General features: G+C 49.9%; 1 protein-coding gene across 24 annotated transcripts in view; it reads right to left on the reverse strand.

Moving 5' to 3' along the window:
- FBRSL1 (fibrosin like 1) overlaps window positions 1-24,644 on the reverse strand; it is a 431,679-nt gene that overhangs the window by 35,226 nt on the left and 371,809 nt on the right. For all 24 annotated transcript variants that reach the window (XM_021412376.1, XM_021412372.1, XM_021412375.1 and 21 more), the window contains one exon: window positions 15,337-15,382. In XM_021412376.1, the coding sequence (XP_021268051.1) occupies window positions 15,337-15,382 (46 nt within the window). The remainder of the gene's footprint in view (window positions 1-15,336; window positions 15,383-24,644) is intronic.

Below are 24,644 nucleotides of genomic sequence, written 5' to 3' on the forward strand. Positions count from 1 at the left end.
GCCCCATCTCTGCCCGGTACCACACTGCCCCTGTCTCTCTGGCACTGCGGCACGGGCACCTCTGCTCCACTGATGGTACTGAGGACTAACAATCAGGATCCAGAGAAGCTGAAGAACAGATTATCCTGTAAGGCAGTAAGGTCTCCCACCTCACTCCTATTCACATGGTCATAAATTTTCAGCTGCTGTAATGGCAGCTGAAGAAAAATTAAGATATTGAAATGAACAGATAATACATTCAACAGCGTTTCAAGTTGCATTGTGGATAATTAAAATATTTAAGGGACACACTGCAAGTTGTTAATCAGGGAACATTCACGTGAATGGCGTATGCCCTTTGGATTCGGTCCCTATGGCAACCAAATACTCCAAAAGGATGCGCTGGAAGAAGCATGTCAGGAGCTGCCTCAACATTCTAATTCACAGAGCGAGCAATGCATAAATACAGCTACTGACAAGCACAGCACCAGCAAAAAAAGGTTTGCCAACAGCATTCAGAACCACAAATGGCCCTTTGCTTTTTCTGACTGAAAAAGGTCCAGTCTTCCTTTAAGAACATTGACTACAACGACAAGAAAACTGGATGGTGTTGCACATGTGGTGCTGAATCACATGTACTACTGACCAATAACAAATTGCATTGCTGCTCCTCGTGTTGGAAGATTCTGCATCTAAATCTTCAGAAAAATTGTTTCCATCTCTCCCGGCTCAGCAGGGGACAAACTATGAGAATGCAACAGCACGAGGACAGCTTCTGGGTGTGCTCGGGGAGGAAAATGCAAGGAATGATGGTCTTCTCCTTCAAAGCAGGAAGAGCGGCTCGGTACACGGCGAGGAAAGAACGAGCGTGCTCATTTATGACTTGCACTGCAGAAGGCAGACTCCTTCACCGTGATCTCAGTGTGAGCGAAATGCAGCTGCAAAGCCCTTCCAGCCTTCTCCCTTGATGAAGTGTGAATTCTTCAATGGGCAGCAGAAATTTTGGAAGTACTCTGGCGCCGGAAATGCTTGAGGATAATGTCAGATCTGGCATCGAGTAAGATCTAGCAGAGGAACTCTGTGCTCTGCTCTGCTGTGGAGTCACACCCTACATGAAAAGGAACACTTGAATCTCTTCTTTCATCAAGAATTATGACTGCGGAAAGAAATCTCCCCAGTGGAGGGTGCTGGGTGGTGCAGCGCTGCAATTCCAGTCCGGCTGAGCACAAAGCCTGAAAGAGTCACTTGAGCCTTGTAAACCCGAACACTTCCGCTCCACTCCTCCTCCCGCTGCCTCCGGAGCCCCGTGTCACTGCCGAGGCCCCACCATGACCGCTGGACGCCATGGAAGCCGTACCTTCAGCTCCTACCAGGTGGGCTCTCAAGGCCACCCGTGATTCTGACATCTGTAAGTACAGTCGTGGAAAAGACTTCATACCGAACTGCTGCACGTTTTTATTTCAGTGCGGGGTGAAAGAGAGAGAAGTATCCGGCCTCAGCCTGCAGACACTTTTCTAAGACAGTAATTGCTGCACAGGTCGTGTTTCCGTTTTCACATTTGCCACGTGTACCAGCAATTCTATTGAGTTCACAGTAAGTTTTTTCTTCAGGTCCTCTCCATGTCACAGTTATTCCAAACAGCAAAAGCCCAGTGAAAAGCAGCAAGCTGGGTTTGGCAAACTCCTGTAATCCTGGGTTCCTACACGTTAGGAGGGCAAAGTGGGGTCCATGCAGATTCTTGAGTTTCCTGTTCTCATTAGCACAGCAGACAACACCTTCCACTCACGGTACCTGTACTCCCTTGCAAGCAGTTTGCTGTCTTCATCTCTCTCCCCAAAGCCACTCACTCCCCATGCAGTCCCAATCCTACAGGCTGAAGGAGTGCTGCCCTCTACATGAGGAAAAGCTCAAAAATAAGTATTTGTGACCAGCATGAAATCTCAGCAGAGTTAGAAGCAACACACAGCTTCCACACCAAAAAGCCTCAACAAAGAGAGTGCTGGGAGGAGGCAGCCCTCTGCTCAGGCTTTCAGCCGCTCTTTGAGGCATGCTGGCTCACTCCAAGCAGAATGGAGCTCATGCACCAGATCCCTTCAGGAACTGGTTCCCTCTTTTAACAAATGCATTGGTATGAACGGACCCCAAATGGTTAATCAATCCCGTGATTACAAATTCAATGGCTCATCTTTCTGTGTGCAGAATCCAAGTTCTGGTGGCACTGGTCCTGTTTTTGAGGACCCAATATGGTTTTGGTTTTGAAGACAACACCCCAAACTGCCAGCGGTTTGTTTTAGGGAACCACCTCCTCCCACAGAAATACAACCATCTGCAAAATGGATCACATATGTTGCGTACAGAGTTTGATTCAGTTCTGACAGCACAAGAGCCTCCAGCCCAAATATCTGAAAGTAATAAAACCCACCCCATCCTCCTGATCCCTCATGCTAACAGCGAATTGACCTATATTCACTTTGCATTAGAACGCCTGTCAATAGTGAGCAACCGGTACAGATATGTAAATACAGTTAAAGACAAAACAAAAGAGCCATCGGTTTCTGGCATGTCTCTCTCAGCCTCCTCCTGCCTTGGCCTGCAGTAAGGATATGAACCCTTCTTGCTCCCAGAAGATGAGGAATGGTAATGCTGGTCCATGCACGGCTGCTTTGTGCTGTGTTACAGGCCATGCTGACGGCCGCTGGAAGTGACTGGAATGCCCCACTCCGCCTTACAGTCACTCCACAGACGAACAAGGCCAGGAGGGACAGAGCACCCACTGTTTCACATATAGATATGGGAAGCGAGGCGAATTACGGAGGGACACAGCGCGGGCAGCAGGCACCGAGGCAGCAGGCGGCTTCTCCCTCTTCCTCAGCACCGTGCCCCTGGCCCCACAGCCCCGCTGCAGCCACCGGGTGCAGCCTCCCCACAGCAGCACAGAACGCATCCTGCAGTGCCGCACAGGGAGCTCGGCGTGCCGCTGAAGGGCTCCCTTTCCTTCCTAGCATCAGGAATTTCCCACCCCTTCATTTTATAAATTACCAGAACAGACATTTAAACGTTCAAGAGTAATCTGAACAGAGTATTCATGCCTTGGGCATTTTTACGCTCTACAAGGAGAGAAACAAAAGGGCCTCATTTAATATCTCCCTGTAGCATTCCCTGCTCTTTCTCTTCCTTTGCCAATCTCCAAAGGCAAACTCGCAGCGGTTCAATGCTCCCACAACTCTCCAGCCCTCCCCTCTTCCTTTCTTAAGGGCGAGATGAGCTTTTAAAGCAAATCTTACAGGCAGCCCGGAACAGGTGATGGGAATCTTTTCAAGGAGAGAAAAATCATTTGTAACCAATACTATTCTGATTCCTGGGGTTTGATCAAGCACCCAAGGGAGTCACTGGGCAGTACAGCACGTCTGCTGCTGCTGCAGCTCCGAGCACCTGTACCCAGCCCCTCTGGGGGTGCCTGGGGGGGGGTCTCTGCTCTATGGGGGATTTACAAGCTCTGTCAGCCCCTCCTGGAAGGATCAGGGAGGAAGAATGCCCAGACAGGCAGCTTGAGCGCATGTCCTCCAGCCCCACTGCCTGCCCTTCTTCCTCCCTGACTGCCAAAACTGAAGAGAGGGGAAAGGTGAAAGGCATGGCCAAGGCTTGGGAATGGAGAGACCCACAGCTGCACTCCCATGTGCTGCCAGGGCACCAGGCACTGAAACATCCATGGCCGAGAGCGCAGGCTGGAATCCAGGCTTATCTGGATGTGGTCGAAGGGATGCTTCACTATGATGTGGCCAGAGCAGTTGTTTATTCAAGACTTAAAAGGAAGTGATACTTCTTCCTACGGAGGAAGACCAGGAAATTAAACCGGACTGGCCTCAGATCTCCCCCCTTGCTCTTATGGGTTTCTCTGCACAAGGAGGGGGTGGTGGTGGGCTTGAATATTCTCCAAATGTGACTTCCCTTTCCCGCACAAGTCCCTTTTAGAGAAAAGAGTTTAAAGGAAACCAGTCCTTGCAGCCTTGTATGAACACCCGTTTCCTCATCTTCCCACATCAATTCGACCCCTTCACAACCTGCACCGAAGTCACCTTGAGCCGCGTGCGCCCACTGCTCCCAGGCACCGGAGCTGTGAGCTCTACACACACGCTGGGTGACTCCCCATCGCTCAACAGCTTTGCAGAAGCCAGCCCTACAGCAGTACCAGAAAGTCTCTTTAGTTTGCAAGCCTACAAAAATCGGCCAAAGCCTTCACACAGCCTGAAACACAGCTGCAGTGTTTACACCCCTCCCCATGAACCACAGAGACATTTATCACTGTATGGCCACGCTCCCCCAGCCACAGACCGGCCCTGGCATCCAGGGAAAGACTGTACTGCAAACAAGCGCCCACCCCAAGTACCTGTGGGGTATGCAGCATGTTGTGGCTGCCTGGAATTAGCTTCTGACCAGAAAAGAGAACACTTTCTTCAGTCACTCTCAGGACATGTTTTCGTTAAGGCCAAACTTCAGACATATTCACCATCTCATACTGAGGGTGGTTTTTCTAAGAGCTAAGGATCACAAGGAAGCCACGTGGTCAAACAAGAGGTCATTATCCACCAGCTCCAGGGTGCAGTGGGAGCTGCTAAGCAATGAGCAGTTTGAGAATAGAGCTGCTAAAGCCCCACTGGCAGTTTAAGTACTGATTTTTCTGGCTAAGATTCACAGGGATTTCAAATCAGCGTGAGGATACCTTGTCAAGGGTAGTAAAGTCAATACCATAATAGGCTGTGTCGTTTCTCTTTACAGCCACAACCATATGACTTCATCGATACTCAGACCTAGAGGCAAGGGACACGAGGATGACGCTCTGCACCAGCCCCTGCTTCATGCCATACAGCCACAGCAGCTCAGTCCAACAGATGAGATTTGCAAAATGGGAATCGTGAGGAACTGCTCTGACTTAAGATACCTTAACACCTGGGGTTTAATATTAACTCACTGGTTCCTGACACACTTACATGATGGGAGATTTTTCAAAGGCAGAGAGTCACCAGGAATTAAGTGAGGGTTTGACCCAAACCTTTAAAATCCCTGTAACCACACAGTTCACCTACACCACAACCTGGATGCTTTCAGGACCACCACCAATAGCAAACAACCTTTGTCATTTCACTGAATGTGCTCCAAGAGCTCCATGGAGCGACCTGCCCTCCCGGTGCCAAGCTGCCCAGCCCCCCCAGCTCCACACACCCGCGGCAGTGAGCAGCCAGGTTCCTCCATCCCCTGGTCCCTGCAGACTTTCCATCGCCACCTCTGGAAAGCAGCAGATGCCGAAGGAAAAGCCCCGCAGATTCCCCGAGCTCCCTTTGAAACCCGAGGAGAACAGATGAGCAGCACATTCGAAATTAATTACAGCGAAAACCTACTGCATTGTTCTCTCCTCCCCTTTTTCTCCTGACCCCCGATTGCAGAGCTTTCACTGAAGCCTCTGTGTGGTGTGTATATTTTCCTAAAGTCGCGGGGGCCAAAACAGTACAGCTGAGACATTCACAGAAGTCAAAGAAAGTGCAGAGCCAGGTTAGCGCGCAGGGGTACAATAGTTCCTTAAGAGCGAGCGTCTCCCCCGCCTGCCGGCCCCCTCCTCCCAAACCTTCCGTCTCTAATGAACCTTTGGTGTCCGTCCACCAAAAACAAACATCAATCAGGCAACAGGCTGTTCCTTTTCCCCTGTTGCTGGTCTGAAATAACAGTCATCCCCCGCTGGGCTGGGAACGCCACTTCCCCGTCCAGCACACATACAGGATAATAAGGGGGAGGCGAAGGAGGGAGGAAAACCCGCTCCAAGGTGCCAGAATACACAGCGAGCTGTGCCTGCTGGAGCCAGGGAAAACTTGGGAACACAACAGCTTTTGATTCCTCCTGTCCCACCGGGCACGTTAATTATTTAAGGATTGGCTTGTGAGCTGCTGGTGGTGGTAGGAAAGGGGTGGAAGGGAAATCAGGCTTTTTCCCGCTGGCCCAGCCCCGTCCTCATGCTGGCACAACTGTGTGTGCACGTATGTGTGCATGCAGGCAAGCGGCTTCGAGCCTGCTCAGAGCTGCGTCCTCCCCACGCCTGCCCCAAGACCCTCCTCGCTGGCACCACAGACAGCACAGGACAGCATCTGGATCCAATGAGTGACAGCGCAGAGCAACGCGCCCGGTCTCCTCTCCGCAGTTCCTTGTGTGTTATGACAGGGGGAAGGGGGAGTTTATATTGGATTTCGACAGAGCTGGAAATGGAGCTGCAAATCAGAGTTCGGCTCATGATTTGCAAGCGGGGCTTTCTAGGTGTCTGAAGCAACACTTTGGAAGGAGCGCGGGGAAAAGGAGAATGTAACTACATTTCATTTGGATGGAGAGGACTCACAGATGTTAGGAATATTTTTGATCAACAGCTTTCCTGGCACTGCTCTTGGAGGAATCTACAACCTTGACGGCTAGCTGAGTAAGAAAGTGCTGGCAAGCTCCCTCCTGCATGCAGGCAATTTGCAATGCTGCCAGTCAATATTTCAGTGAAAACAAAATTGCAGGGATCGCATTCAAAGAGGGGAAAAGGCAAAATAAAACAAAGAGCAACAACAAAAAAACCCAAGACTCCCATTTTAGGAGAAACTCTGATAGGACTCGCTGGGAAGACCCTCAAAACCACAGCACACCCTTTGTTAGCTTAGCATTAACGCCCTGCCATGCTAAGGAGAGTTCGCCAGCAGCAAGAGCAGCTCAGCAAGGAGCTGCTTTACAGGGGGCACCTGGGCAGCATGTTTAGTACAGGCTGCAGGAAATGATGCAGAAAGGTTTACAACTGTGTCCTTCTGGTGGAGGAAATGGATGCAGCAGGCAGGGTCTGAGCCACAGTCCTGGATCCAGTCCATTAGAAGCACTGGGAGAAGGGAAGGGACAGGCAAGAAGAGGTGGTTCTGCAGCAGCATTTTCAAGTCTGGATTTAGCCATGCTGGTCTATTCTTAGTTTAAAACAATGGTATCCTTGGAGGAGACAGCAAGTGCTGTACTGAGAGCGCTGTCAGGCTCTCAGCGCTCCTGCTACAGGTCACACCATCATGCGGAGTATCTCTCCAAACTGCTCCCACCTGCACAGCTTGCTAGGGGCTGCCAGCTGCTGGAGCAAGGCCCCTTTCCACCCTGCTCTCAGGACAGAGCCTGGCTGCCTGCAGTGGCACGGCTGTTTTGCAGCTTGTACTGCTGGGATGGCACAAAGGGCCCCATCAGGCCTCGAGGTGCATTATGTCCAGAGAGTTTGTCTGCCACTCCAGTGAGATGCACAAAATAATCGGCTCTACTGTGATCATTAGGCTGCTCAGTACAGAATGTAATGGACGTATTCTTCTTGTTGGCTTCGTGTTTCTAGCTCAATTTTTAAGATTGATTCAATTATAAAAATGATGACAATGCTCATTATTGCATAAACATTCAATGGTCACATTGTCAGATTTCTTCCTCCAGCCGTTACACACGTGCCAGGTTGGGCTGCCCCTGCAGGGCTCGCGCTGGGAGCCCCTCGCTGTGCCCAGACCAGCCATGCAGGATGGCCACGGGCAGGGGCTGTGCAGCTCTTTGGAAGCTCTCTCTCAATACTGGATCACCGATAAATACGGAAATACAGAACAAACTGAGCCGACACCAGCAGCAGATGCAGGTTAGTAGACGTCTGCTTATTACCAAAATCCACACCAGCTGAGACTTAAATAGCCTCTCTTATGCAAAACAGGAGAGGGAGTGGAATCGAGGGAAACTGGCAATTACCTAATTTTATTTCCCTCCTTGCCCATTTGCTTTTCATCAGGTGGCTCTGCACTTGCATACGAGAGGTGCTTGTGTGCGCTAAGTTAAGCACAAAGCCAGCTTGGTACTTTCCTTTCACTGGGAGGAAGTCTACACCTGCTTTTCTGGTTGCAGAGGGGAAGCACAGCGAGCACATTATTTTATGTTATTCTGCAAGTGCCCCGTGTTGCCTGGGAAGCAGGAATGGCCGGGCTGCACCGTCCCTCATTGCAAGCTGCATTTCTGAGTGCGAGGCAGCTCGCAGCCCAGTGCTGTGACCCACAGCTGGGAGATGCACACTCATCTGCAGTCTTCGTTCTCACCTTCTAAAACCCTATTTCTTGCTTAAATCACCCAGACCCAGTGGGCTGCCTGCTGGAGAACTCCCTGGGCTGGCAGACCTCCCTGTGTGCTGTCAAGCTCTGCTGCTCACCTTGCTAACACCTTCCAACCACATACCTGCAACAGGGCAAAAAGTTAGTGTCCATTTCACTGGAGGAAGATCTGGAAATATGGCTATTCCCTTAGGACAAACCTTAAATAATTTATTTGTGATGAAACCAATATGTTTCTTCAGCAACGTGACAGGCTCCCATAAAAATTACTTCCATAACTTTTACAATTTAATGGCAAATGAGAACCTTTCCACAGGCATTTTGAACTGTCTGACAGAATCCTATAGCCGGGATGTAATTCTGCAATAAATTTAGCGGGATAGTTTTAAAAAAAAAATATATATGTATATACATATAAAAAACTTTTAATTTCCTACTACCTGCAAGACTTCGCCATCCATTCAAAGCAAATAAATGAAGTAAAGCACTGCAGTCACTTGTCTGTCCCAGCAGTTTACAAGAAAATATTTACTGTTTGGAAAAAAGCCACCCCAGAACAAGTCTCCTTTTCAACAGCACAGAGATGCAAACACAAACAGCGTGCCAAGTCCTGCGCTCCTGCCCCGCACACCCAGAGCCAGGGGAAGTGAATGGGGTGAGCGCGGCCCCGGGGGAAGCAGCACGCAGACATGGCTGTCCTGGAGCTCCCTGCTCGCCGCCCTGCTGCCAGCTGGGACGAGCGGCGCATCAGGCTCATGCCATGCGTTTCATTTGCTAAGGAACTGAAGCTTTACGGAATCTTACATGAATAAAACATGTCCCCGAGGCGTTTTAAAGCCAGAATTGAGGAGAAGCAGCGGTGGGTTGAGGGACCGATAGCTGCTGCTGCTGCTGCAGCACCGTGGCCGCCCGCCCACGGCACCGGCTGCAGGCCGCCTCGGCCCGGCTCCGCAGGAAGCAGATAAGCCAACTATAAACAGGGAGTACAAAATACGGTATCTTGCAAACGTCCTTTAGGAGTCTGGCTAATGTAAACCCCTGCGCACATTTGGAAGGAATTCTCCTCTTGTTCTGGTTTACAGTTTGAGGGTCCTTGTATCTCCTTTCACATGAACTGAGGAAAGCTAAAATTGGCCTACTCAATCAATAGGAGTTTGAGCTGGCGCGTTCGGGATATACACTATTTTGCTTTTATAGTTTATTTTAAATAAAAAGTATAATTAAAGAAAATAAACCACTCACTTCATAACATTTATACAACGAAGACTTTATTTATTTTATTTATGTTTCGGTGGGCAAGGCACAGCATGCAGTCGGCTTTCTGCGCTACTTAACAAAGCCGCATTTGAAATTTAAAATCTTTAAGGAAATGAACAAATTCTGCGGAGGAAAGGCAGCCGAGCAGAGACTTCTTACATTACCCTCAGTAATCGTGCATGTATGTGTTCCTGCGTGCCTCTCCCTACTCCAAAAACATACCCATGACTTGGATGCTTTAAATCAAAAAGCAATTTCGGTCTGTAATAGGCAAATAAATAATTAAACACACTTTATCTCCTACAGTATTGCTTCTATTCATTCTAATCCCACGGACGGGAATGCAGCAACATACCCCACATCCTTAAAATAACAAAACAAAACACAAGACGCCAAACAGAAGGCCTGGAAATGTTTATAATTCAACTTTTCAACTCTCTTGGCTGCAGCCTGAAGCTACAAAGCAAGCTCTATGCTGGCTCACTTGGGGGAGACGCACCGGGAGATAGCTGTGCAAACTGCACAGCAAATGGCGCAAGCCAAAGCCGCCCGCCGGCACGAGGCCGTTCTAACTCTGCAGGCATACGGCACTCAGCTCCAAGTCAATAAATTATCCACTTCTGCGTTCTGAATGGCACGAAGTTAGCTGGACAGTGTGGTTACGGCGAATGGCCTCTCCTACTTGTCCACCGTGTTTTCCAGACGGCTGTTATGGCTACGGGTGGTTGTGTCCTGAATTATGATTAAAGGCATGTATCTCATGGGCGAGACATCGATGCCAGTGCATATTCCCACTCCCAAAGAGAAGGCTGAGAGCTTTCCAGAGCCTGCAAGACAACAGAACTGCAAGAAGACTCAAAAGACTGCACTCACTGCAGATTTCTGTGCTTGCTTTTGTTCCAAGATGTGCCTAACTGGCTGTGACTTGTGTGATTATCTCAGTTACGCACGCTGGTAGAAAATCAAAGTCCTCCTCTTTCCCTGGCCTCTGTGTAATTATGTATCTGCATATGCAGGAAAGCCAGAAAGCTAATATACTCATGCAGGCAGTGACAAAATTAGATGGATCTTTTCAAAATGATGCTGGGATGGACTCGCACGCTGGATTTTGCAGAACTTCATGGTATCCAGCACTGCCAACCCCAAGCATTCACAAATCACAAGCCATCTTTAAAATGAGGTTAAGAACAAGGTATTTGGGCTTCTTTTCAACTACCTGCTGGCTGGGAAGCACATAAGAACCACAGCTCCAAGCTATCCTCTGTGGCCACGAAGACTAAAATCTCACTTAAAAATGAAATTAAAGCTTCGATTCTCATATGGTCCTCTGAGGGCTTGGGTTTCATGAAAAACACAGAATATTGTACAGTTGTTCTAAAACCAGAGGAGATGCAACACGGGGAGTAGAGCAGCTGCAGAGCATCCTGAGAATTGCATCCACCACAGCAATGCGGTTGCTATCTACATAGATGCATTGCTTTATTTATTATTACAGATGCTGCTGTGGAAGTCTTTGCATGCCTGTAATTATGGAGGATCGTTGTCCCAAGATTCAGCTGCAAATTATCATCCCTCTCAAGTTCACCCACTGGCCCCGTGATCGCAAACAAGCTGATGACCTCATCCAAATGCAACCAAAAGCTGAGGATAAAGCTGAGATCAAGGGACGGGAGACACTGCTGCTCTTCCTGCATTTCAAACTCTGCTGTGGATCCCATGCAGCAAACTGGAAAAATGTACGACATCACTCCTGACCTCCGTTCATGTCAAACAGAGCTAAGTGCCTGAGGGGGTGTTTGCTCTGCACCTGTGCAGACCTTCCTGCAACACAAAGCTTGGCATCAAGTGGCACAGCGAGCATGGGAGGCTCTGCTCTCAGCTGCGTGCCAGCACTGAGCCACCAGGAAGCTGCACAAACCCACGCCCAGCACCTCGGTCTCAGCTCAGCTGCGTTCAGGTTTCCTGCTTTGCCGGCTGTCACAGGTTCCTCCTCGAGAGCGGACTCGCTGCCCGCCCTGCCCTTGCCCTGCTTTCCCCTCTTACCCCAGCTTGCTGTAACAGCCATCGGTTTTACAGCTTGTCTTACACTGGAGGTTTTGTATTCTCATCTTTTAAAATGATTTAGTGTGACAGTTTAGTACTGAATTTAAAAAAAGGAAAAAAAAAAAGGAAGAGAAGGAGAAGAGAGAAAAAGGAGAGACAGTCCCCTTAAGGCAACAGAATTATGGAGCAGTGATCTCAGAGGAACAAGGGTTCCTCTCTGGTTCAGATGCGCTTGTCAGGGCTCGGTGTCGTCTCTGAACAAGAAATCTCTCTTGCTGGCCCAAGGCACACTTTTGTGGTCAAGAGGACAGAAAATAAAAGAAGGGAACTTCAAAGGCCCATAAGCTGCACTAGCCCGCTGGGGCGGGTGGCTGCGGCACATCCCATGGCTGACAATTACGACCCGCGCGCCGGGAAGGCTTGCCTCCCTCTTGTCAGAGGGATGAGACACAGGCTGTGAGCTTTAGAGCTTTGAGGATGTGTACAGTTCATGATGAAAGATAGCACTTCAAAGCCCTCTGCCTCGGAACCAGGGAGCAGTGAGTGGAGGGTAAGCAATCTTTTTTTCCTGGGGGGCAACGTGTGGGGGAAGGATAAGACTTATTTTCACTGCCATTTATTACTGCCATGAAAGAGAAGCCTCGCGCTGTTTATGGAATCTCTCATTAAATAGATCTCTAGATAAAATGCTTGATAAACATTCATTAACTGGGTCTCCCAGCACACTTGGCTGAGGAACCCTGGTCTATGCCTCACGCAGGGGAGAGCAAGACGCGGAGCTCAGTGAGCACCCCAGCATGGGGCATGTACAGTGACACCCGTGAGGTCAACCCACTGCAGGAGCACAGCTCTAAGGTCCACAGAACACAGCCTAACCCCAGCACACCCACCAACATCACCAGGCAGGCAGGCAGGCCTTCCCGTGGCCGAGCCCCCCACCAGCCCTGGGCGCTCCCTTCTGCCCACACATTCACAGGGAGATGGCTGGGCTCGGCCTACGCTCCCACCTCCTGCGCCATGCCTGCCCTTCAGACAAGGCAAAGGAAGGCCTGGCAGATTCCTGTGAGAAAGCAGCTGTGTAAGAGAGCAAACAGACCTTTATTATTTGTCGATCGATTCATGCACCAGGAGGAGGTAACACCTGGCCCTGGGCAGCTCATGTCCCTGCGACTGCCCCGCCATGATGAGCACTCAGCAACTGCTTTCTATGTCAGACACAAAGCCGTCAGCATGGCAGGCCGGGGATCCTCTGCTTTTGTTCTGAGTTGCTGTTTCCTCCCGAAGGACACTTTGCCTCCTGAGCCCTGGGAGCTCAGCCCATGTCCCAGCTACATGTCTGTGTCTGAGGGCCGAGAGTGGCACTCCCAGCGAGTGCCAGACAAAAGGCACTGCTCCTCAGCCCCTCTGAGGAGCTGCCACACGTGGTCAAGGTGACATTTTACAGCTGTTCCAGCCTCCAACAGGTGAGAACCGTCTATCTTACCACTTAATTGCATTGCTAAGCCGCTGATAAACTAGGACAGCATAAAGCAAATACACTAGGCCAAACACATCCCTGGGGAAAGCCTGTGGAGAACAGGGAGAGCTGTGCCAGACAACGAGTCTGCCTCGCCGCACTGAAGAGCCTGCCTGCCTCCACTAACAACAGCTCTGCTGCAGCTGTGCTGGGTGCAATCTCCACAGAAAGCCCCAAATAATTTACAACGGGGCACCACACAAGTGCCCTCGGGAGCCGAGCAGCGCATGCCCACCACGACTCGGAGCACCCGTCCTGCACGGCTCCAGCCCTGCCCAACGCGTGCCCTAAGTCAATGCCGTTATCTCGCAAAAGAAATTCCAGTGAAACACTTTGAAAACCACTTTCTCCCAGCCATATGGCAATGCCAAGCTCGGCCCTGTCGGCACGGTGTGCATTTGCATGTGTGAGAGACAAGTTCTGGCTCCTGCGTCGCAGAGTGACAACAGGGCGAGGGTAGAATTTAGCGCTGTTTGAGTTTCTGCACAAAATCTCGACGAGACAAATTAATCTCACCTCTCAGCAGGAGAGGAGGCAGCGCCTGACGGAGCCTGCCCGCAGCACAGCCCCTGCCTCTCAGCAAGGTCCGCCAGCACTGCTGAGCGCAGTAATTTTTGCCACACCAAGGCAAAAATTACCATCCGAACCCAATGCTGCACCGTCTACTTCCACAGCAAACCAAACGCCAACAGCCGTCAGCTGCAGGGATATAAACAGCAGCGAACAGACTTCAAGACGGCAAATTCGCAGCATTCACACATTTAACTTCCCGATGGAGAGGTATTTTGAAAACTCGTGTTGCTGAGCCGCTCTGTGATGCGAAGGGGTGGGGGATCTTGGGCTTCAACACAAGGACGAGCCAACAAAGCTGCTCACACTTCAACACAAGCCTCTGCAGCAGATCTCTGTGCCACGCGCTTATTCAGGATGGCAAGAGTTTTGTTTTGCTGAGGCAGTGCCGTATGGGCAATCTGGCTTGCCTTATCAGTGAGCCAAGGCCGACAGAAGATAAATGCTCTTCCCCATTTGTTTAAGCTTCTCCTTCCCCCACATCAAGCCGCATACTTTCATAAAAATATCTGCAAATGTAATAACACAATAGGCTTGTCAACAGTTTCCACATTTGGAATTGATAATTCGCAAAGCTTGGAAAGAAAGAGAATTCCTAATACTTAGCACTGCTGAAGAGCCCAACTATAACCTGGGCCTGTGTCCAGGTGATGCAGCACACACCACCACAATGCCTGTCCATGGCCAGCACCCACTCCTACACAACTGCAAACTACTCCTTTTTTTTGGCCCTCTCAAAATAATGCAAGAAGGTTATTTCATCACTTCTTATTAATCTGCTCATCTCCCCTCTTCAGGGTATTTGTATGCCCCTCCTACTTTTTATGCTGTAGCTCAGTGCTGGGAATGCTGCAGAACAGCTGCGTGCCCTGCCAGTTCATTCCGAGCCACATCATAGAATCACAGAATGGTTTAGGTTGGAAGGTGCCTTAAAGCCCACCCAGTACCAACCCCTGCCATGGGCTGTGCGTCCCCCAGCTCAGGCTGCCCAGGGCCCAGCCATGGCCTTGGGCACGTCTGGGGATGGGGCACCACAGCTCTGGGCAGTGCCAGGGCCTCACTGCCCTCCTGAGCACAAAAACCTTGCATGATACAGTGGAACCATTCCCAACACGATGCTTTCAATCGCATTCCACACTTTGCCCTTCAACCTGCCTCTTCAGCATTCTTACCTACAGCGTGCGGCGAGCCTGTCCCTAGGAAGAGCAGGAACTGGAGTAGCCCCACTTCACAGCTGTACCGAGCCCCCGAAGGATGGCCTGGCACACTTACAAATATGTCACTGTAACTCCCAGTGGGAATCCCAGCTGGCACGGTCTCTTAGCAACACCCAGTGAGTATCACAGGTAACTCTCAATTAATAGTAATAGTGGGAGCTGAAACCCTGCGACACGCTGGGCACCTTCCACCGCATTTTGGAGAGCTGAGACAGACACAAATGCTCTGTACACATCAGCAGGAGACAGATGTGCAAGGCCTTCTAAGAATAATACTTAGATATGAAACAAATAATGAAACATTTCTTTGTTTGGAGGAAATGAGAATCTGACTTCATTGGAGGCAACCAGCATATGCTGAGCTGACTTCTCCTTTGTCAGTAATCCCTCTCTGTAAGACATCCGTGGCTCTGACTTGCAGGGAAGAAGTCTCACCCCACACTGAGACAACACAGCTCTACATTTTAACCTAACACAAACCTGCAAACCTGATCTTTATGACAATGTACGTGGCAAAACTACAGGCACTGGTAAAACTGATATTCTGCCATTTGCATGATGATCTCTACAGCCTCACACACAAATCACTTGCTGTAAGGTCAAAAAAGAATTTCTTCAAATCACTTACCTTTATTTGCTGCAGGGGAGAACAGCTTCTCAGAGCCTACAGAAGCCTGAAAAGGGAAGAGAAAGAGAGGGTGAGTAATACTCAAGGAGAATTTAGGCAGGCTTGCTCACAAAAACACGGCTCATAAAACAAGTGTTATCTGTAGACCTGCAATTACACGCTGCACCTGGAGGGTGCAATGTTGTGCCATTAAAGAACAAGCGTGCATCCTAAGATGAAAGTAAGGCATGTAGAAGCACTGTCCTGATCTCACCCAGCTATATCCTCCTGCCTCGTTTATTTAGGCAGCCAGCTATTTTATCCAAAGCTCTTCATATAAAAACAAAACCAGTGAAACTGCTTTCAAGCTGAAGAAAAAACCCAAATATTTCAAAGCCTATCTCATCAAAAATAAGCTCATTTCTTGCTGAACATGTAAAACACAATTTATGAACCGAAAACACAAGTTGCAACCGAGGACATTCATATGAAAGAAGGTGTTGTACAGCATTATGCCAAACGATAGGTCCACACTGCTATGCACTTAGTTGGATATGAAATAAAATGACTTCCCCTTGGAAGAAGCCCGCCTCCTTGCAAACAGGGTTGCACTACGCTGCCTGAGCTCCACGGCTGTGCATTCGTGCTCCTCACAGCTCTGGGAAATAGTTAAAGAAATCCAATTAACCTAAACCTTGTAAACAGCTTCATGATAATCAGGGTCACTGGGTTACAGACAAGATGATAATGGCAGACAGGAAAAAAAGTCCATTCATTGTAAATAAAGCTTTTATGAGTTAATTTGATGGCCTCCCCCACCCCCACCTCCTGCATTCAAAGAGCCAACCTATTGCAGCATAAGCTCTTCCTCCTCGCTATCTGATAAAACAGCAAGCAGCCTCTACAGAACGAGAGCTGGTCCGAGAGCAGGGAGCACGATCAACATTTCCACTATCTAACAAGACAGCTAAAATTAACGCCTGCATTTTGGCTAAAATTATCGCGTGCACGAGTAACATGGGGTGAGGTACAAAGCGGAAGGGCAGAAGATACCAAACATACAAGGCTTTCTCCCTTGGCTCTGCTTTACAAAAATGAACTAATTCAACACATGGCTGAACTCAGTTGATTTTCTTTTTGATTTTATTGATTTCATTCTGAGGTGCCTTGGGAGATCTGCATGATAAAGAGCACCGTGAATTGTACATTGTTATATATTTTAAGTGTCGGCTCAGGAGAAAAAAAAAAAACAAATAGTAAAATGCAAAATCTGCATCAGATACAGACAGGAGCAAGGAAGAGCGATCTATTAATGTGACTTCTAAGGAAATCAGCACTGCAAGCACTCAGTATCTTACCTGATGCAAATGTACAAAAAAAGAGAGTAATCTACACAAAAAACACATTGAGGCTGAGGCGCGTAAGAAAGAAATTCTCAATCACATCCAGGACAAAGCTGCACATGGGGCTGTGCCATGTACGGCCGTCACACAGCGCAGCAGAAGCAGCCTAAAATGTCAGGGACAAGCAGCTACCTGCACCACGCCATCGCTGCACCGACCAAACAGAGGACGAAGCGGGATTACACGAGGCTTTGTCTAGGCTGGGCTGCAAAGAAAGTGTAACTGCGTCACGCAGCAGCAAGAGCAGCGCACAAAATGACAGCCAGCTCTGAATTTACAACCCATTGTTCACATTTTTCACATCCAATCAGCACTACGTCGTGACGGATCCCAGAGAGATCCGCGGGCTCTGGGAACACAGGCTGGAGCCACCGGGTGATGCTAACACTAAGGCAGGCTCCGATGGAGCCCTCGGTGAGCACCAGGGCACGTGGCAGGTGGATGAAGCAGGCTCCCCCAGCCCACAGGCAACACCACTCAACAGCCAGGGAGCAGCTGAGCCCGCTGCTGTCTAACTGTGAGGAGCGCATATCACTGCTTCAGGTCCGAATGGTACGAAAACAGTGTTCAAGGAAGTCGAGCAAGAAAAAATCACTTTTAAGAGAAAGTAAAACACATGGATTATTGCTCAGTCTGCTGATAGCAAAACCGCACATGTGGCACCGCCCTCAGCAATCAGAGCCAGCATTTACAGAGCAGAGCTTTCAACATCGCAGCCTCGGTTTGCAGACACAAACTTTCACACCTAGAGTTTACAGTAACTTTTGCTCTCGTTTCTGGTGATTTCCAGCTCCAGATCTGAACCGTTTTTGGCATAAGCACTGCTCTGAAACAGTGAATGCCTGTGCTATAGCATATTCTGCGAGCCGCTGTAAAGGCAGGAGGGGAGCTGGGGGAGGAAGAGCCTGAATACATCATTCAATTTCATCAGTCACCCTTTAAAGAAAGCATACAATAAAACCTATGTGTCTGAGGGAGCCCACTAATGAGTGAAAAAATCCAGCAAACCAACGCATCTGCTAGAACAAGTCCCCTCCCAAGTTTTTCTGCTGTTTCAAGCAAATCATTTGCATATGATTAAGCAGGGATTAAAAAAAATTAAAAGTGGAATTCTTCCCTTGTGAGCAAAGCCAGGCACTGGGAGTCCTTTATGTGGACGGATTCAAGCCATCCCAGGAAATCCCACTTCTTTTTTGATTAGAAAGCAAAAGGAGGCATTTCCCCTTCCCTCTCGCTGGGAGCTTCCAGGAGCACAGCCCGCGCCCTGCGGCTCCTTCTGCTGCTGCACGAGGCAGGGAGATGGCCGCGGGCAGACAAAAGACACCCCATGTCTCTCCTGCACATCTGCTGTTCGTCTCCGTTCCCCATGGAGCTCTTCTGCTCTATCTGCATCACAGCCGAGCCCCAGACGGGCATGTTCTAATAAAAGCTGCTGCTTGCAAAGTCCCACCCTCATCCACAGTACCGACCTTTGTATTGCAGCATAAGGGCTCCAGCGTGCGTCCCAGCAGAGACATGCACACTGCCATTTCAGAGACCGGCAGCTTCCAAGGCAGTCTCACTGCTGCAACTTAGGAGCCAGGACCCTCTGAAGACCCTCTAAGCTCCACACCAACCCTTGGGGTCCCTCTTTGTGCTTTACTCAATGAAGTTAGCAGTTCTCTGCCCCATCTGGATGTTCTCTTTCCAGATCTGAAGGGGAAAACATCCCCGCTCAGCTCTGTGACAGCTTGAAACAAGGCTGAATATACCGCAAAGCAAAACAGCGTTCCTACCCTTCTCTGCTTTGGGAAGAGCAAGAGAGGAGCAGGCTCCATTCCCTCCCCGGGGTCCCAGCAAGCATAAGCACTGGTTCAGCACGAGAAGCCTCGCCCAGCGGTGTTCCTCTGTTTGCAAGCTGCTAAGCACAGGGGACGCAGCACAGCCTCCTGGGCAGGCGGGCAGTGCGGCCAAGGGCCTCGTTCAGCACGGCTCCTGCCTCCCCAGGGCAGCTGAAAGGTGCAAGAGCTCTCTCTTACAGATTAATAATTTAATGATTATGTAGAACAGAACAATATCATCTGACACAGCTGGCATAATAAGCTATGTTAGGCCTTGCGGTAATTACTATTCTTCTTCCCCCCCCCAGACTGCTTGCAGAGAACAAACAGCTCCTTATCACTGCGAGCAGAAGCGCTGCAGATCCCCGCACAGCATCCCGCAGCACGGAGCACCAGATCCAAGCCTGATACTCCACACTCTGGTCACACGACACTGCCTAGTTGCTAACGTGGCCGCGGTGTGGGCTCACGAGGAGTGAAAGCACGTGGTGGTGGTCAGGACCTGGCGGAAAGGTCCTGTCAGGGCAAAAGCCAACCATCCCTCCAAATCCGAGTGCAGCGTGGTAGGCAAGAAGAAGAGCAGGCAGTAACACATGCCTCTTCTGGATGGCTGTCTATCTTTCAGTCAAGAGCTGGTCTCGAGTGAGACTGCACAGTGCTACTGAACTTAGCAAGAACTGAAAAGCTCTCAAGAAACCTTTCTTGAGGAGATTTCCAAACCAGAAGCGTCAGCTACACTTAGAGAGACTTTCAGAATAAAGCAAGGACACTACTTGAGAATTCTGAACCGATTTCCATTCCTCCCTTTGATCTGTTCCCCTGCCTTTACCTACCACTCCCATGCCACTTGATCGCTTGTCTAGCAAAGCATTTCAGCATGTCAGTTTTCCAGTTGATTCTGTAAGTCCTTAATAGCAGAGCCCTTTTTTTGCAGCAACACGAGCACAATAACGAACACAGGAAGGTACTGTTCAGTTTGTGATTCTCGTATAGGAAATGGAACCTGGTACACATGGAAGTGCAAGAGCAGCCTAGAAATCATACACATGCAAAAACAAACTGAAATTCACCCTGAAGACCAAGAAAGTATTCAGCACATTCCAGGATCCAGAAGGAACGCAGCAACTTGTGAGTAACAGTGCCTGCTTTGTGACGGGTGTGCCGGGACTTCTGGGAACCTATGGCCTTTTTCAAAAGCAGTATTATTTTTGGAGGGAAATCCCAGCTCGACAGAGGAGACAAAAGAAAGTCAGATCTTCAAGTTGGTCATTTCATGCACCACCTCAGGCAAAATGCTGAAGTACATGAAGCACTTTTTGTGACATCTTCTAGGAAAATTCAGCTCTGGGGTACGCAGCTGGCACAAAGCAGGAGCAAGCCAGATGTATGCTGGACTACAAATCCACTTTTCAGCCTGCGATTCTCTCTCAATAGCAAAGGGGTTCACCTGTCCCCTTCCCTCCGGAGACCTCCAAACAGCATTTACAGCTGCTGCTCCCCAGCGGGACCAGTGCCCAGCAGCTGCCTGGAGCACCAACGCTGCTGGGGCTGCCGGGCACACCGTGCTTCTGGAATCCCATTAGGTTCCTGCACAGTGAGCAAACTGCCCAGAAAAACCTAGTTCCAGCTGGTCAGGAACGCTTATCAATTATGACTGTTGATTCCCAATGCAAATAAGGACTAATGATTAAACAGGAATGAATACCAGATGGACCTCAAACTTTCTAGCAACATCCCTAAAACTTCAGCTACACTTTTCACTACACCCCAAGGGAACGCAGCAAAATGGGCAGGACAAATACCTTGACCAGGCAACCATGTGCTGAAATGGCAATGCCTTAAGTGCCCCCGAACACCTCCAGATTGATTTTGATTCAAGACCATCTCTGGGAGGAGGTGGGTTTTCCACAGCATGCACAGAAGTTCACTCTGCAGAGAGTCCACGAGAAACAAAACGCTTCTTGGACTGCACTTTCATACAGAACACACCTGTTTAGGTTCCCACCTCGTACCGATTTAACACATGCATGTGCAGTGCTGCTCAGTCCTGAAAGGGCCCTTCACAACACACACCTCTCTCTCTTCATCATTTTTTCTTCTGAGAGTGCTTATTTCTCTCAGCGGTTTATATAACTGTGCCTATTTTTTGCAACAGCCCCTTTGAGAAGCTAGCACAAGTCTGGGAACAGAGAATGAAATTAGGCCAGAGAGAGCCTAGAAGCAGAGATCAGAGGTCCCAATTCACTCTTGAATTGCACCAGATTCACACGATGGCGAGGCAGAAGCAGAGCGATGTAAAACACGTGCTGACTGGAAGGCACAGTGAGGAGACACTGCACGGACGGTGGGATTCAGCCAGCACTGGGCAGCGAGCAGCCGAGCCCACTGCTGCTCTGCAGCGCTGCGCTACACTTCTGCTCTGGGCCTTCTCTTTCGGCAACACAGCGCAAAGTTGAGAACACTACTGTTCTGAATCCAGAGCATCTGGGGATGGATCAAGCCTGTTCCCATGAAGCAGCAACTGCTATTTCTGAACACTGCTGTTCTGGTCTGTCCCTCCCTGCCCAGTGGGCTCCTCACCATGACAGAGGGGAGCCCACCGCGTGTCCTGCTGGAGGCAGCCTGGGCACAGCCCGCCAACGCCGCTCCCCCTCCTTCCTCTCCATCCACCCTTCAGCCCCTGGGGACGGCCGCAGCCTGGAGCTGTCCCGCTCCTATACCCTCCATTAGCCATGCTTTATGATTCACCTTCCTCCGAGCAGTCGCTGTCTCCCAAAGGAAAAGATCAAACTCCCTCTCCCTCCCAGCTCAGTTCCAATAAATAAATAAATACACACACTGCAAAAAATCCTAGTGAGGGAGGAGAAGGGAGGAAGCTGGGGAGTTCCTGGGCCTCACCGCGGCCGGTCGTACAGCTGCAGAAGGTCCCTCAGCTGTTTGCAGAGACACTGACCAGAAAAAGACATTTTCCAGCTGTCCCTCATTAATCCCAGCCAAAAAAAAAAACTTGCCTAACATTATTGTGCCTGCATGTCCTAGTTTAAATGGAGGCATGCTTTGCGCTTACCTCAGTATCCTCCAACCTCAGCTCACAAACTGCAACCAAAACTTATCTTGATTTTACATTCCTGGCTATTTTCCATTCAAATCAGCACTGATTTCCCCTTCATTACATGTTCTTATGCTCCAACCAACACAAACAAAAGGAAAAGCGGAATGTGAAGGAGACGTTGCTGTCCCCGTCCTACACCAGGCTGCTCTCAGCCCTCCGCTCACGGGCAACAGCCTTTGCTGCTGGGGAGTCTGGTCTGCGAGCAGCACCCAAAGGCCAGAACTCTCCCTTCAGCAGCAGGGCAGGCTGTGTCTTTCACCACAGATGAGAGGCAGCAGCGTGTCGATGCCAAGGGCAACTGATACATGTCCCAGTCAGTGAAAAACAATTCTCCACCATACATTCAGAAAAGGGCTTTGCGCAATTTTACACATCTCAACCAGTAGAGATCTCGTGCCTCTTCCCTAGGGCTGATCCCACCCCCGGAACAGTCAGGCTTTTCAGCCCAGGCTTCCACATTTAAATTGTTTCCATTACCTAGACATTGACTTAGGCAACCGCAGACTTGATTACTGATTTAGCTTTTGCTACAAAATATAGGGGAAGGCCCGTCTACGAGGAGGAAAGGTTGGGAACGCTGTACAACATACTACTATCGGAGTTTGTATTATTGTCATTACAGCTTGCAACTATCTAGCCAGACTATCTATTTGGCCGGGATATGGATTTTTATTTGCACTAAATCAAACAGAATGGAAAGCGCTCTTTGCAGAACTACCCAAGACTCCTTATAATTCAAAGGCTGCATTGTAGGAAGAGTGATGGGCGAGAGCAGGGACTGCACTGCAAATGACAGGTGGCAGACTGTTGTTTGGTACCTACCAAATTACTCCGCTGCTCCCAGGGCTGCCTTGGCATTTCATTATCCCAACTCCCTCCTGGAAGGATGCGGACATAAATTCACACCTCATGTCCTGGTTTCCGTCAAACTGAGTAAGAGTGCAAATGCTGGCACCAACGGGGAATGCCAAGCAGGGCCTGGCATGCTAGAACAAACTCTCAACTGTGGTCCTTGCCAGCTACCTGCATTTATCATTGTAATGGCCTGCCAGACAGGGCTTGGCAGCCGGCGGAGGAGGGCGGGAGGAGGAGGGCCAGGCCCCGCACTGCCAAGCAATTCATTCCTGCAGCTCCTGCCATCACTGTACCAGCAGGGCAACCTTCCTTTCATTTTATCTTTTAACCAATTACGTGTCACCCAAATCCCACCTGCAGCCTCCTCCAACACAAATGGCTATAAATCACCGTTCAGAGACCAGGAAGGTTTTGCAAGATGTTTGATTTCATAGAAAGGTCACTGTCTGCCTGAGAATTGCTGCGGTTCAAAAATGTACCAAATAACAACCTGCACTGGCAGCCAGGGAAGGAACAGCTTCCATGGTCTGTTGCCTGTTGTCAGATAGCATTAGAACAATTAGGGAGGCCAACAATGGTAGAATCATTAGGATTCAGCTGAACTGAGGAGTTGATACAAATTCAGTAAAATATCTCTTCCTTTCAATTGCTGAAGAAACTATAATTGATTCAATAGAAAAGAGAAAATTGCATGGGCAAATGAGAAACATTCGCCATCACCACCTTGAATAGGTAAGCAGAAGAAACGCCTGTTGTCATTGCAACTTGTTCCCATTTGCCTGGGTGTTTCAGAGCGTACCAAGATACACTGCTATTTCTCAGGCAACTGCGGCACTCGGTGGTCTCAGACCACTCCGGATGACCTGCTGCTTAGGGGAAATGCTGTCTTCCTGCTCTGACCGCACATGCTGGACAGGCAGCGTTGAGCACTTTCCATGAATCCCAGCACAGAGCAAACGCTCGGTGCCACTCCAAACCATCTGACACCGATGCTGTCCTGGGAGCCCATAGAGTCCGTCCCCTTGGTGGTGACACGATGAACCGGCACCAAAATTTCTGCAACGAGCGGGCTACCCACAGCGAGCACAAGAGGCACAGAGCAAACCGTGCCCTCCTCCTGGCCCTGGCTGTGCCACCTGCCTGCGGCCACCCGCTGGGACAGCAGCTCCCGGCTACAGACACCATCCTGACACGGCCTTCCCTGGGCTGGGGGGGTCAGAGAACTCATCAGGAAACAGGCTCTTGTCCGCTGCTATTGAGACTCGCTGCATTACCCGCAGCAACCTCAAAGGAGTGCCTCTGCAGAAGGCTCTTTTGTTGTTGTTGTTTCTAATTCACTGCTCCAAAATATTTCTTGGCTGCATCCCAGGGCTGAAGCCTTATCTGCCCACCCCCCCGGCAGACACGCAGCAGCTGCGGAGGCTTATCACGGCTGCCTGTCCACTGAGTTTACAAATTAACACCCTATCGAGGCTGCACGAGGGCTGATTAATTGGCGAGAGGCAGGCTGAGGGCCTTTATCACTGCCAGCGGCTGCCGGGGGAGAAGTCACAAATCCCGCTGGGGGCTGGATGCCTTACAAACGGGAGAGCAGGAGGACGGGGGCTGGGGGTGCCTTACCCACAGCAGAGCAGGAGGACAGACGGGGGGAGCAGCGCTTCGGGAGGCAGATATTTTGGAGACAGTGGTGGTGGAGGTAATGGATCGGTGGGAGGGGGCGAGCTGCAGGCAAACGCCAGTACATTATGACAGCTAAAGAAAAAGATAATTAACAGCCTATACCTCATGATTCTAGCTTTCCCTCCCCGGGCTATAATTTAGCCTATTGCTCCTTTGCTCCAGAGGACAATAAACATTTATTATGTTAAACACATAACTGTGCTGCACAAAAGCACAGTTCTTTTGCAGGTCCGCTCCTTCCACAGCTGTGCAAGCCAGGGGGAGGGCGACGGGGCTTCTGCAGCGGGCTCCCCTTCCTCGCAGAACGCGGCTCGGTTTGGACACTGAGCGCATCCCTGGCTTTGCCCAAAGCGGCAGCACACAGGGTGGATTCCTGGGGAAAGCAAATCCAGGGCAAAGCACGCGAGAGCTTGTCTGAGCCCAGCAGCCTCACTTGGAGATTTTGGGAGAAATTTTTAA

This window comes from Numida meleagris, chromosome 14, assembly GCF_002078875.1.
Source record: "Numida meleagris isolate 19003 breed g44 Domestic line chromosome 14, NumMel1.0, whole genome shotgun sequence".
Classification (NCBI taxonomy): domain Eukaryota; kingdom Metazoa; phylum Chordata; class Aves; order Galliformes; family Numididae; genus Numida; species Numida meleagris.